The sequence below is a fragment of the Polyodon spathula genome, chromosome 6 (genome assembly GCF_017654505.1).
Source record: "Polyodon spathula isolate WHYD16114869_AA chromosome 6, ASM1765450v1, whole genome shotgun sequence".
Taxonomy (NCBI): Eukaryota; Metazoa; Chordata; class Actinopteri; order Acipenseriformes; family Polyodontidae; genus Polyodon; species Polyodon spathula.
The window spans coordinates 17,188,782-17,202,752 of NC_054539.1; the positions used below are offsets into that span (position 1 = coordinate 17,188,782).

Below are 13,971 nucleotides of genomic sequence, written 5' to 3' on the forward strand. Positions count from 1 at the left end.
TTGAATACACATGTCAAAGTTCATGGTGCATCCTCTATCGAAATATCTATCTAAAAATGATATATTACATTTTAAAATGTTAAGCAGGGGTTCTTTCCTACTTTACTAGCTGTAGTTTTGCGTAAACAAGACCTGTACTTTAGCTTTAAGAGCCCAGGCCAGGCCCCGTTCCTTTTTTGGTAATGTACCCGCCCCAAGTAAAGTTGAGCCTGTGTGAAGTGTGTGTATCTGACAACACCACCACCGGCGTAAGAGAGGATTGGGTGACTGCTATTGTAGTTGTAAGTTTAATATTTTGTAACTTTAACACAGGCCTGTGTGGATTTCATAAATGTAATAAATAGAATAACATTGAAGTTGATTTCTCGCTAAATGGCTTCGAAAGGGAATACAGTATCACATTAAAACCTAAAGGCTGCTGGAATGGAACACGTTTCAATCCTGTGAAGTTTGAAATTACAAATAACAAGGGGAAACGAGATAACAAACAGCGTGACAACGTGGAGGAAAACGTGTTTTTATAAAAGCTTTTAAAGCCATTCTCAACGAAAAGGACTTTTGGAATACGTTGTAAATTGAGATTGAAGACCAGTTGCTCAGATTTTGTTATTGCAGTTGCATGGCAGTCATTAAATAAAACAAAGTGAACAGCTGAAGTTGTTCTTGGCACACTTGTGACTGTAACGTGCATGGATGGATGACACAGTCTGGCAATCCTGAAGCCGACTAAAGACATGTTACCACGGTATTTCCTGCATACCAAAACCAAACGATTTGGGTAAAGAAAGCATTGGATGAACGCAGCATTTACTAATTTTAGACACAAAATGCGTAACATACATGAATGCAAACTTTGAACACGGATAAGTGTGTTAAAACGAGAGCGGATGTTCTCTGGAAATAGGTAACAATCGTATTTTTGTTGTCTTTAAAAACATAAATAAATAAAAATGAGCCACGACATGGAAGGAATAACATTTTCAGTGCCTTCTTTCTGGCCTTCTACAGGAGATGATATCAGCGAACCTGCATGCACCTATGGAGATAGTGAGTCAAACAATGCCAACACTGTTGCTGCAGCAGGCACGTACTGGCAAGATCCTACTGCCAGTGACAGTCTGACTAGTCACAATTGCCCCAAAACAAGTGGCGGCCTCTTGACAGTAGGTAAAACTAAAAACAGAGCAATTACGGTGGCATATGTCATCAATGAGACGACCCAAATGCACGAGAATATGGCTCTTCAGTGTTTGAAAGAGGCATGCGACAACGGAGGCACAACGCTGGAAATTCTTCACTTTGGAAAGCTCGACTTTGGTGAAACCAAAGTGCTAGATCGTTTTTATAATGCAGGTGAGTGCCACCAAGTACATTCTCTGTTTGTTGTAGAAATGGTCAGAACTATCAGCAACACCGTCATGACCGTTGGTTGTTTTGAGAGTTTTTGACCCTCTTACCTGGCAGTAGTACTGGCCTTTTTGTTGATGGTTCTGACGGTCTGGATGCTGGTTTTCAGAAACTACAATGAACAATGCATACATGTAAAACCAATCTGAGCTGTTCCATTGTCAGGATTTAATACTTTGCAAAATGGGAGCCCCAGATCCACCCATCCTCTTTTTTTGAACGTTGAGCTGTCCTACATTTTAATACGTTTCTTGAATCGCAGAGGGTTGTATCTTATCTTTTAAAATTGCGGAAAACATCACGTGTTATTGGAAGAATACCAGTCATTTATTTTTTGTCACCAGGTGTCATATTTTAATTATTCAAATAAATAGTGAGAGAACTACCCTGGAGAGTTCAATGAAAATAATGCATGCCTAAAAAGTGCAAAACTAAAATATATTTAATTTTCCTTTATTGTGCGCCACCTGGTACTTTTTCATGCTTCTTGTCTATGTAGGGCAGGGGCTCACTGTAAAAACACTGCCACACTGGCTGTGTCAGACCAGTATTTAACTTGGGCTGCCCCTGCTGTAGTAAGACCAGATCCATAGATAGCTTAATTACACCTGCACCAGTATTTGTCATTTTAACATGCTGACTGCTTATTGTATATCTGTTTGCCTATGGCCGCGGGTATCTGAGCGATCAAAAGAATGTACAGTTAGGGGAATCTTCCTAGTTAGCATTGCACTCTTGTGTATGAATCACTATGTAAGCAGTTGAAAGTGACCAAGTGAGGAAAAAAAAAAATGTTTTCAAACAATAGCCTAATCTCTCCAGAGGTGTGGACCCACAGTGTGATTGCAAACATTATGTTATTCTTTAATCAGTACAGCAAGAGAACCCATCAATCAGTAACTCCACGTCAGTAGTCTTGTATTGCTATGGTTGACCCCATATTGCGTTGCAAAAGGGAGTTTTGGACACAGCATCATTGAATCCATATATTTGATTGAACTGCAAAGGATAGAACCTTATTATTGTGTTTACTAATAGTGAACTTCAACACTTCTATAGCACTGTTTACACCACATTCCTCTCTTATCTGGTAGAAAGATTAGGTCTGTTTGGTTGGGAACCTCTGGGCTGTTGGAATAGATTGAGTTGATAGTGTTCACCTGGCAGTTTAGAGATATTTTTCCTTTTGCTTTTAGATCATGATAACTCAATACCTACTAGCGTTCCTTAAATCCGCCTGAGACCTGGGAAGTACTAATTGAATCCTCCCAGATTGTTCAGCTAATTTCCTGATGTATGTCAACACCAACAGGTGGACAAAGAATGATACAATTAGCTTACAACAACCACCTTTGCCTGTAGCAAGAGGTCAAATATTAAGCTGAACTGTAATATCTCTGTTTCATACAGATTTGGTTAGAAGTTTGAGATCAGCCTACATTCATGGTTATAAGGAAGTGTTTGTCTGTTTCTGTTTGCAAGGAAATGTAGATTTTCCAGAAGCTTTAGAAAGGTGTATGGCAGGGGCACACATTGTCTCTTAAAAGAACCCATGGCTACAGTTTTTAGCTCCAGTTAATAATACAAATTAAAGACCATAGTGGCCACTGCATAGCTAAACCTTAATGGAGTGTTTTACAGACTGAAGAGATGGTTGCTTGGTTGGTGTCTTTGGTGTTAATTGTTTGTCAAAGTTAGTTGATTTAGCTTTCCTTTAGCGCTTTTTACATGTGCTGTCATTCCATGATACTGTAGATGTCATGTTCTGTTATTTAGTGTCTCTTATTGAAAAGGTAATGTGGCAATTTACTGTCACCTGGTTGAGTGGATTTTCTTGACAGCACCGTTCATACATTCATCCCGTTCAGTCTGCTAATGATCTTGATTTTAAATGTATTAAAACAGATCCTGGGGTCCCCGAATGGCTCACCTGGTAGAAGCCCAGTTGCGTGGTGCACAGGGCAGGTCAAACAACGCAGGTTTGCGTCCTGGCTGGACGGAGTAGGATTGTCTTCACTGGGGACTCCAAAGGGAGTGTCGCATTGGCTCTGGCGCTCCCATGGGTTAGGGAGGCAAAACAGTCAGGGATTGTTTCTCCTCATCACGCTGCCGCGAATCCTGCTGGCCAGGAGCCCAGTGAGTTCAAAGGTGGACACCTACAAAGCTGGCCTTTGTCCTCCAGATTTCGGTAGCTCGCTGATGTCCGCTCTGGAGTGTCTGATTGAAAAAGGAAGCTGGCTTGGTCGTGGGATCGGAGCCAGATGGGTAATTGCTGCAGTGAGGGGAAAAGTGATTGGGCATTTCAAATTGGGAGAAAATCAGAGGAAAATTAATAAACACACCTAAATATAAAATTAAATTTAAAAAATTAAATAACAAAAGAGATCCTGTGCTAGGAAATGTAACATAAGTGTTAAAGTGTTTCTGGCTTTTTTTTTGTGCGTTTTACTGTTTTTAATAAAATGTGTGATGTGACTTGACATGCAGAGGTCCCTTTTCTGAATTCTTTGTATCAACAATATATTTGCATTTGGCTTAATACTGCATTTTATGTCTTATCGCCAGAAAACTTACTGCTATCAGTTTTTAAAGTGACCATCTTAAAAATTAGCTATTTTACTTTAAGCCTTTTTCCAATCTTTGTTCTTTGAAATAAAGTTGTATACCTTGACAAAGGAAAAAAAAAAACATTACTATTAATGCTTTGTTTTTCTGTACTAGCATGGTGCCGTCTTTCTTTAACAGATTTTCTTGCTAAGAATAGTGCAGGACTCTTCCAGTGCTGTCAATTGTGCACCTTTCCCGAGCACGGCAAACAAACAAACAGACAAACAAGCAAACTGGTAATACACCTGTATAGTTTGGAATAGACTCTGCCAGCATGCAGATCAACAAAAACATCAACATAAGATAATTGATTTTAAAAGGTGCAGCTGTCTGCATTTATTTTGTGCATAAATGTGCTGAACTTTGTAGCTTTGAATCTGACTCAATGTTTGCTGTTAATTACGTGTCATATTTGCAAGAGCTTTTAAAACAGTATACCTGGTTGATCATATTGTCTGTCAAAAAAAGTAGAAATTATTTAATCAAAAACTCAAGTCAGAGAATGACAAGCAACAAAGAGAAGGACATTCTTTAGCAACGTGAGAACTGCTACTGTGCTTAGAGAGAAAGTCACAAAATGAGTAATGAGTTAAAACTGTGATTTAAGGATGGCGTTATTCACTGATTATTTTTTGCTGATAATCGATACCTGAGACACTAATTTAAAAGCTGTTTGCTTGGAAGCTGCTTCCGTAAACAAGACTAACAAATTACTCAGTTTCACAAGGAAATGGGTTATTCTGGAGAACAGACTCCCAAATGTCAACCCCCAATTTCCCCAGTTTAATTAAGTGGCAAATTTGCAGATAGTCTGTCAGTGCCTATATTTACTACGGCTTCTGGCACCCAGAATGGAGCGTTCTTTTTCTAGAATTTTGATGTAAAAACACTGTCCATATACTATAGTTTTCTAGATTTTGGAAATGCCATGGGTGTGCTACTGTACCCCTGTTTTTGTTGTAAATGTAGCCAATGAGTCCAAGGATTTGATGGACACTGCAACTTGATTTATTCTAGAGCTTTATTCAATTGTAACATCTTGCAGTCTCCAAATTTAATACCTTACCTGACTGCCATTGTTGACAGTATAGTGTTGTGGCAGGTGTTTCAATATGGTCTGGCCACATCTCTGACAGCTGTTATACTACTGCAATATTTGCATCGTACTGTCTATGATAACAGGAATGTTAGAACATACAGTACTGGCTTCAAAATAGACAACTGTGGTGCTTTCATTACAGGTCTCCTGGACTGCTTTAAAAAAAAAAAAAAAAAAAAAAAGACGACAGTTGTTTCTTTTCATGAATACTTCCCCAGTTTTCTAGTTTATAATGCATTGTTTGGCTGAACGGAATTGAAGTACGCAATTGTGAATACAAGTAAACAAAAATGTTCCTGAATGTTTATCATTGAAATATGATATTCGTAACGGCATGCAACAAAATATCAGCAATTTATATCTACATGAATTGGTAATCATTTTTATTGTTCTGTGTCATAAGCAACATTTTCAGTTAGTCAAAAACAGTTGTTTTTCATTTCACTCTTAATACTGGGAGCACTTTTGTTATAACATGGAAAAGAGAAATAACAGCAGATATTCTGCTTGTTTTAAATTATCTGTCTGTTTAAAGAGCACAGTCCATACTCTTGAGTGACTAAATTTATAAATCTCCTATATGCTGTTAGTTCATAAGGATTAGCAAAGGAAGTGGGAGCGAGTGGTAAGGTCATCAGAAGTTGCATATTCTTGAGAAGATGGTTAAATTAGCCAACAGCACCTTCTCCAATGAGCAACTGCTGGCAGCTGGGGGAAAAAAACGGACACATCCAAGATAATAATCACAACAATAGCTGGTTAATATAAATAGTCATTTCATGATGACAAGCCATTTGCAAGGCTACCTCAACACATATCGTCACATATTTTGTACATGTCTCAATTGGGGTACACACTCACTACTTGCCTTTCTGTCTATGTATGTGCATTGAGAAAACCGGAATTTTTCTGTCCCTTAAGTATCTCACTCAGAGCATGCAACAACATGGGCGGACATTTTTAACCATTTTGCAATTCTCTTGTTATAGTAAAAAGGACTAAGTCCTTAACTATCTTTCCCCCAGTAATCTCACACACTGCCAACACCCTGTCTGCATGGGGAAACAGGATAAGATCAGGTTGCTTTGAATTTCAAAGTACCCTTTGAAATGCAGGCTTTAGCTGGGTGGGGGGCATGTAAAAGTACCAACACCCAATAACAGGTTGCTTTACCATTAGCTAAGTGCCAGAGACAGGGTAGGGGAACCACCCTGTGTTAAGGGGTTTTTAACTTCTTGTAAAGTCGTAAGAACTTTGAATCTGTCTGTTCGGTGCTTGGGACATGATTACCTGCCTGTATTATATTAAAGCTGTTAATTGAAGAAAATGACTTTGTATTTTCTTAAACATCGTAACTCACTTTATAAATCAATTAAATCATCATTGGCTGTCATGTCGGTGGTGAAAAAAATAAGAATTAGTGCAGCTTTTTTCAGCCCACGAGCAAGTCCTTCACACTGTTAATAAAATACTGTATTAAAGATTAGCGGGGTTCCGAAAAATGTAACATTACACATCCCCACGTGTTGCTACAACTGTTTATATAACGTACCTTTATTTATTCTTGTCATTGTTAACATCCTGACAACTTTTTACACTGACAACTTTTTACACTTATAACTTCAAAGTCTGTTTCAAAGCTCTTTTCAATATGGCCGCTCTAATGCACTGTGCAATGCAGTGTAAGGATTATTGCCCACATTGTCAAACAGGTAACACAGCAATAACAATCCATATTGGATAGGCAGTTGTCAAGATATATTTAAATAATAAGCATGACATTACATAACTTCTATGACTTTTTTTCCATTAAGGTTTGTAAATTTGTGTGATGTTCTACATTATGTTCTTTAGAAATCCTAGATGTTTGACCCTTTTAAGGTTTAACTATGTTTTCAGAAGTTATTTCAAACATAAATGTATGAGTATATTTACAACACAAACGAATGCCAATGCTTTGGAAAGTTGGCACTAGTAACCACATTTCTGTTGTCTATACATAATCCTCTTGCACTTTCCAGATGCTTTCTCGCTCTTGCATCTTAATGGAAAATACGCTGGCTGGAATACATTCATTCCGGTGAGCACATGCATTATGGAATGCAATTTAGATAACTCAGAGGAAAAGTATGTGCACTTGTGTAATGGAATGTCAGGGCATGAAGTTAAGGTCATGAAGGGCAAGGCAATGTTGCCTCTGTTGGGTGTGAAGTTTCTGGGGCACCAAGGCAGTTCTAGGTGGCAGAAAGGTAAAACGTAAATCCAACCCAAGGGCACCAAGGCAATTTCACACTCATTCATAAAACAAAATATAAATACAGAGAGCCAATTATGTTGATGAAATGTTAATTTAAAAAAAACAAAAAAAATGTTTTCTAGGGGATTGACACACTAATTGTTACAAAATAAAAAATAGGTCACTTTTCCATTGTCAAATCCAATTTAAAAACAAACTTTCACAACGAAAAAATACAAGGGGTAATTTTGGCAAAAAATTAATATTCAGGGTGTTTTTACTAAAGTCTGTCACCTTGTTAACAAGAGTTAAATATAGTGCTTGTTTGTGTCCTGTAATTAAAGCTTTTTTTAAAAAAAAAAAAAAAAAAAAAAAAAAAAAAAAAAAAAAAAAAAAAAAAAAAAACCCTCTATGCTGTGTGTTTCATAATTTAGAGAAAGCAAGTTCAACTGGGTTTACATATAACAAGTTGTCCGCTGGTGAAGTGAATGTTTAATCAGTGCATTTTTAAATGCTAAAAATAGTATTCTTTCAGAAATTTAGATTTTCATGGAGAATTGGATATTATTATTACACAGCACTGGTTCTAATTCACTCGATTCAGGAAAGTTAAAAAGTATGCTGTTTTAAAGCATACACATTCCAAACCCTTTTGTGAAAGCACAAGTTTTACTAGTTTAAAAAGCAGAACTACATAAGGTAGTGAAGGTATTACACAAAAATAAATGAAAATGTCATGAACCATGTCATACATACCTACTTGCTAGTTTGTTTTTTTTTTGGTGTAAGGATTTGAGCAAAACTAACAATTGTCTACCGATTTGTGTGTTCATTTTTAGCGTTGATGTTTTGGGGGGGAATAACACCGAATTACAAAACAGCAACTGTCATTGAAATGTCTATATACATTAGCAATGCATATACACTGAAGGTATGGAAGGAGTCAGAATGTGTATTGCACTGTTGCATTTTAAAGTGTTGCAATTTTAAGCATAGAATCAAATTTCCTTTTTTCATGTATGGTCATAGAATATGTGATTATGTGTAATGTGGTATATGTTATATGTTTTTTTTTTTTGTTTTTTTTTTAACTAAGCTGCAAATTAAAAAAGGACATTTAAATATAGGTCTACATTATTTGAAGGATAGTCATGTGTATGTGAAATAGCAAAACATTGAAAACAAATTTTAGGTACACAACTGGATAATTGTATATGTTTAAACTACCAGGCAAGATGGCACCAGTGCCATCCATGCAGTAAAAGGGTTGAAGGGTCTATAATAGCACTGGCAGTTAAGTACCAAAAAGCAGCCGAATTTTAATCTAGTTCTGTTTAAATTATTTGAATATCCATATATGTTAATAATACTATATATGCACATACGCAATAACCCAAATATATACAAAATAAGGCTAATAAGGAAAAATTTCATTAAGTAAAGTCTTCTGCTGGGGCTTGATCTGTACAGGCCAAGCACGCTGCATTTTGTACTGGAAGACTTTGTGCTATTAAAATGAATGCTGTTGAGTAAATAAAAAAATAATAATTAAAAAAAAAAAAAAAAAAACATGTTCCAAAATACATTCTTTGTCTTGGAGAAGCTGTTCAAGTGGAATGCGTAGTTAAGGACTTGTATGGCTGTCTGCACTGCCAAGTAGCACACTTCTTTATACAGTTCAGTATCTAGTGAGTGCGTCAGAGAAGCTACGGTATGGATTTTAGACAAAGAATGTTACAAGCTGCAAAGTAGCTTTGAACTTGATTTGTTGTTTCATCCTTCAGTCTTAAATATTTGAACTGTGTGAGTTCACGCTGAATAAAAACAATGTGTGAGAAAATACATCAATATTAATACACGTTTATACAAATAAGGGATCATTACTGTAAGAAATATTACATTAAGAGCAGATGTTAACTCTTGATTAATTCTACAAATTTACTAACTAAAAGTGGCCGAGTGACTATGAAGAGAAGGGGAGTACGAGGCAGATATATTGTTGATTAAAACTGTGGATTTGTTAACGTCAGACCAATTCAACAGAAAAACTAATGCAATTTCATTACACAACAATCATTTCAACAATTAATTAATTAGTATTGCACATTTCAAACGTAACACTTAGAAAAGGGCTTGCGATTTCAATTTAGCATTACATATTGATTGCTAAAAGTAGGGTAATACAATTATTTATCTAAAATTTTTTATATATAATTACAAATTCTTTCAAAGCTTCTTTATTTACAGTATAATCTTGAACACAGTTCTGGCTTCTTAACACGATACCTGTATGTTTTATCGTTCTCTGGTTTCCCTTTTCCAGTGGGAACACGGTTTATTTTAACAAGCAATGCAAAACAAACATAAACCCTAGCTCATGTTTTGGAGCGCTAACTAAACTTATTAGGATCCCTACTGTATCTTTAGTCAAATGCGCATCTGGTCTACTGGCTTTAAATACACATCACTAATTGTATATATATTGGACTTCTTTTAACGCCCAACGCATTCAGATCTATACACAGTTCCTTATCTTCCCACAGAGCTGTTTTTTTTTTAACCTGGCTTATACCTGTCTGGCTTGTTCAATTATGAACAGGTGTATTAGTTTAACTAACTGCCAGTCAATCAATGATATTGGATAGCTGTCACATTCTGGGAGATGTAGTTTTTCATTCCTTTTTTTTCAGCAATTAATAAAAGCAATTTCATCATTACTTTGTAAACCTCCATCAATTACACTGACATCAGATTTAAACTCAGCTTTTTGCATTTTGTTCCTGGCTTTAACCACTGTTCAAACAAGCTTTTTACATCTGTTTTAGGTTTGGCAAAACTATCAATAACTTTCCTCTCCATTCCTGGTTCACATTTCTTTGTTTTTTGCATTTTTATTTTTGTAATGCAACTTTTCATGTTCTACATCTAAAACATAGTGTTTGCTACTATCTTCACTTACAACAGACACAAACAGATATTTCAAACTCAAACTCCGAGGAGCTCATGGTAACATTGCAGCAATGCAAGAAAAAAAAAACATTTTAACTGTTTGAACTAAGCATAATAAAGGAGCACAAACCAAATCCAATTACCAGATTAACAATTAATTGTATCTCGTTATGGAACAAGTTTCAATTAGGATAGTTTCACTGATTCAACTCTTGCCGTTGTTTATCCTGTACTGTTTATTGAAATCACTTTTGGCTGGTTTCACAGACCCTGATTAGCACTAATTTTGGACTACGTATTGTTAAATTATTGTATGTAAGGTAAAAACCAGCTGCAAATGTGTTATGTTTATTATAAATTCTAAACAGTAAAGCACAATTTAAAAGCATAACCTCAAACCGTAAGATTTCATCTTGTGCCATTAAGTGATAAACCTGTCATTAACTAGGGATTATCTCATGGATTATTTTTAAAGAGTTGCCATAAATGTGCAAGGATAGTAAGAACCGGTTGAATCTAATTTTGTGGATTACATTCCCCAGGAGTCTATATACAGTGTATTAGGAAAAAGGTGGAATTACAAAATTTAGGCATTTCATATGCTGCAGTCGTCGCATTCACATTAATCTGAAGTCAAGAAAATAAGAGTTTGAGGATTATGGTAATTCAAGTCTATGAGCAGGTGCACCAAACAAGTTTCAGTTTTGTATATATATATATATATATATATATATATATATATATATATATATATATATATATATATATATATATATATCATGAATAAATAAATACATATAAATACATACATGGATGAAGGCTATATCTGCATCCTGAACCATTAAAAAAAAGGCATAATGCCACAGTAGTGACGTCAAAAAGTGATCATTCCTCTAGAGGAAAATATACGTGAACTTTGATCTGTTCGACTCCTCGAGAGCATCACTTTCAATTCAAACACAAAATGTCTTGTTTTCAAGTAAATGATTTATTTATATAATATAGCAAAGAGAACATTAGTTAAATTAGTTGTCACAACATTACCATGTTATTGGCAATTGTTGAATTCTCCTTTTAAAATATGGTATCTGGTACTGCTTCAGGTTAAAGGAAGCTCTCAGTTTCTAAACCCTTTCTCAGGTTATTGATTTGCACTTGGCTTACACAGCACTGTCTTCAAGCATGTTCCTCAATAGGAGAAGTAGGTGGTTGGTTGATGACAGGAAGGAAGCCATTTAAGGGGGTGGGGACAGTTTCACCCTCCAGGTGAAACGTGCAACACTGAAAGCATAGCTTGCAAACTTTGATTTATTTAACCTAGTTCAGTACTAGATAGCATACTTTATAATAAAAATATTAGTTTACTGTTTTCAAATCTGGACTTTTAAGTCCTATATAATTGTGACAGGGTGACGTCACGACCCAAGCTGTTATGGGCAGAAAGTGAGAGTCAGACAAGCAAGCTGCAGGTTTAAGTGCTGTCGCACACTTTTATTTACAAAATAAACAAAAACAACATGGACAAAACATTTAACGAAGCACACTTGACAAACCAAAATGGCGCAAGGGCCAAAACAAAAGATTCTACAAAATTTACGAAACATAAACAAACTGACGGGACAGCACGCAAACACTAACCTTCACCATGAACACTGACATTAATTGTCAATACTAATTCTAAAAAAACCCATGAACACCTGTTTTATACGCCTGTGGCTCCAGCCACATTCCCACATCTTTTGACAGGGAGAAATTTGACCCCCTCCCTGCCAACCCAATAGTCCCCCCACACACACACTCCTCCTCTCATGTGCGCAGCATACATGGCCACCATCAGCCACCCCGCCTCACTAAAAAACAACCCCCTTCCCCTCATGTCTGTCTTTCCCCATGTGGATCCTTGGGGTTGGGTTGGTGATCAGGACTGTGGTGGTCTTCTCACTTCCTCCTTCTTCTACCAGGGTGTCCTCACCGTTGATAGTGGGCCTTTCCTTGTAGCGCTGGAGACAGCGGGGCTTCTCCGTGTGGCACTGGAGACAGCGGGGCTTCTACCTGTGGCACTGGAGATGGCTCCCCCTCCTCCTCCTCCAGGAGGGGGCAGTTGAGCCTGGCCTCAAGAGCACTGAGGTAGTCGTCCCAGCTGCCCTCCCGACGTGTAGTTGGCCGGGATGTGGGGGATTCAGTAAATGGTGACAGTGGCTCCTCACTCTTTGGCTATGCAGCTGGCACCCGTTTCGTGCTCACTGTCGGGGATGGCCACTCCTCCCCTTTTTCCTCTTCAGGGCAGATGGCTCCTTTGCTCCCTAAAAGGGGCAGCACCTTGTGTAGTGCCCAGGCAAGGCACAGGTCCTCAAGGCAGGGGAGGAAGGTGTCCAGGCCACCTTCCCTCAGCACTAGGAAAGTCCGTCTTTGGAGGTTGTGAGGCCGGTGCTTCGAGCGCCTACAGTTAGAGCCTTTCCTCCGCCGTGCTCACCTCGCCCAGATAGCAGGGCTCCATCCAGAGGGGGCCACACGTCCCACAAGCTCTGCACCACGAAGCCCCTTCTGCCTGTAACTTGCGCTGCTGCTGCACCGTGCTGTTTTTTATGATCTTTTGTTTCACTTTTTACATTTTTTTTTTAATAATAAACCTATAGTTCTTGTCTGACACCGTGTGTGACAGGAAGATTTAAATGTGGTTGTTCTGTGCAATTGAGCTGATGATATGCTGAGAAAATTATGCAACCAGTGCTGTCCTTAAGCTGTCAAGTCAAACCGATAAACTTGTACGTCCTGTCGAAGAATCTTCAATACAGTGAGAGGTGGAGGTTTGTCTTTCCCTTAAACTAGTCTGTCACCTTGTGAAAGCTTATCATAATAAAAGCATAGCAGTGTGATAAAGCATAAGTAAGCATTGTAAAGAAAGGTGAGGTATGGTAAATCAAATGAATAAACCCGACAATCTATGGTAAATGCATAGTTTAACCATGGGAAAAGCCTGGGAAAACTTCTCAAATACTGTGATAAACTTTTATAAGGGGCTTGCTGATTAATATAGTATAAGATCATATTAGCTTTGTACTGTTCAAAAAGCACTAATTTCTGTTTCATCGGTAGTATAGCAATCTCCGAGTCATTGCAAATCATTACAATAGCTGGGACTGCTGGAATGGCATAGTTTGAAAAGTGTCTCCACTTTTAAAATAATTATCACTGAAAGTCAGATATGCTTCATTCTGGATATTTGAATGAATGCATTTTATTTTTCTTCAGTCGTAATTCCATTGGTATAATGAAAAGCATTTTATAAACCTAATAAACTGCACAGCTGTTTTTATTAAACCTGATCTGAGGCCAAGGCCCCATGCTTTGGTACAGCGTAATCTCTTGTTTTATGATACACTTACTGTTATGTACTTACAGTAGTACATCATAGCTGTTTTCCAGCTATTAAAACAAAACATTGGATGAAGGGTAAATCAAAATATGCACTTATGCTCAGCGAAAGGGCTTATGAAGATAATGCACAGGGAAAGAAATGTTGATACAAGCGCAGAGAGCAGGTTCTGGTTATATGGAAGAAGTACATTGCTCAGCCAACCCTCGTGGTAATATATTATGCCAAAGTAGAGTTATCCTTCTGCAGTTTGTTCTTTCTAACAGGAAGATTTTTTTTGAAAGCACTTTTAATATT

At 37.3% G+C, this 13,971-nt stretch overlaps 1 protein-coding gene across 1 annotated transcript in view; it reads left to right on the plus strand.

Moving 5' to 3' along the window:
* Positions 1 to 227: 227 nt before the first annotated feature.
* The window catches only part of map3k5 (mitogen-activated protein kinase kinase kinase 5), a 67,086-nt gene continuing 53,342 nt past the window's right edge, over positions 228 to 13,971 (plus strand). The window contains exon 1 of the mRNA XM_041252320.1: positions 228 to 1,353. Coding sequence (XP_041108254.1) covers positions 951 to 1,353 — 403 coding nt within the window. The 5' untranslated portion in view covers positions 228 to 950. The remainder of the gene's footprint in view (positions 1,354 to 13,971) is intronic.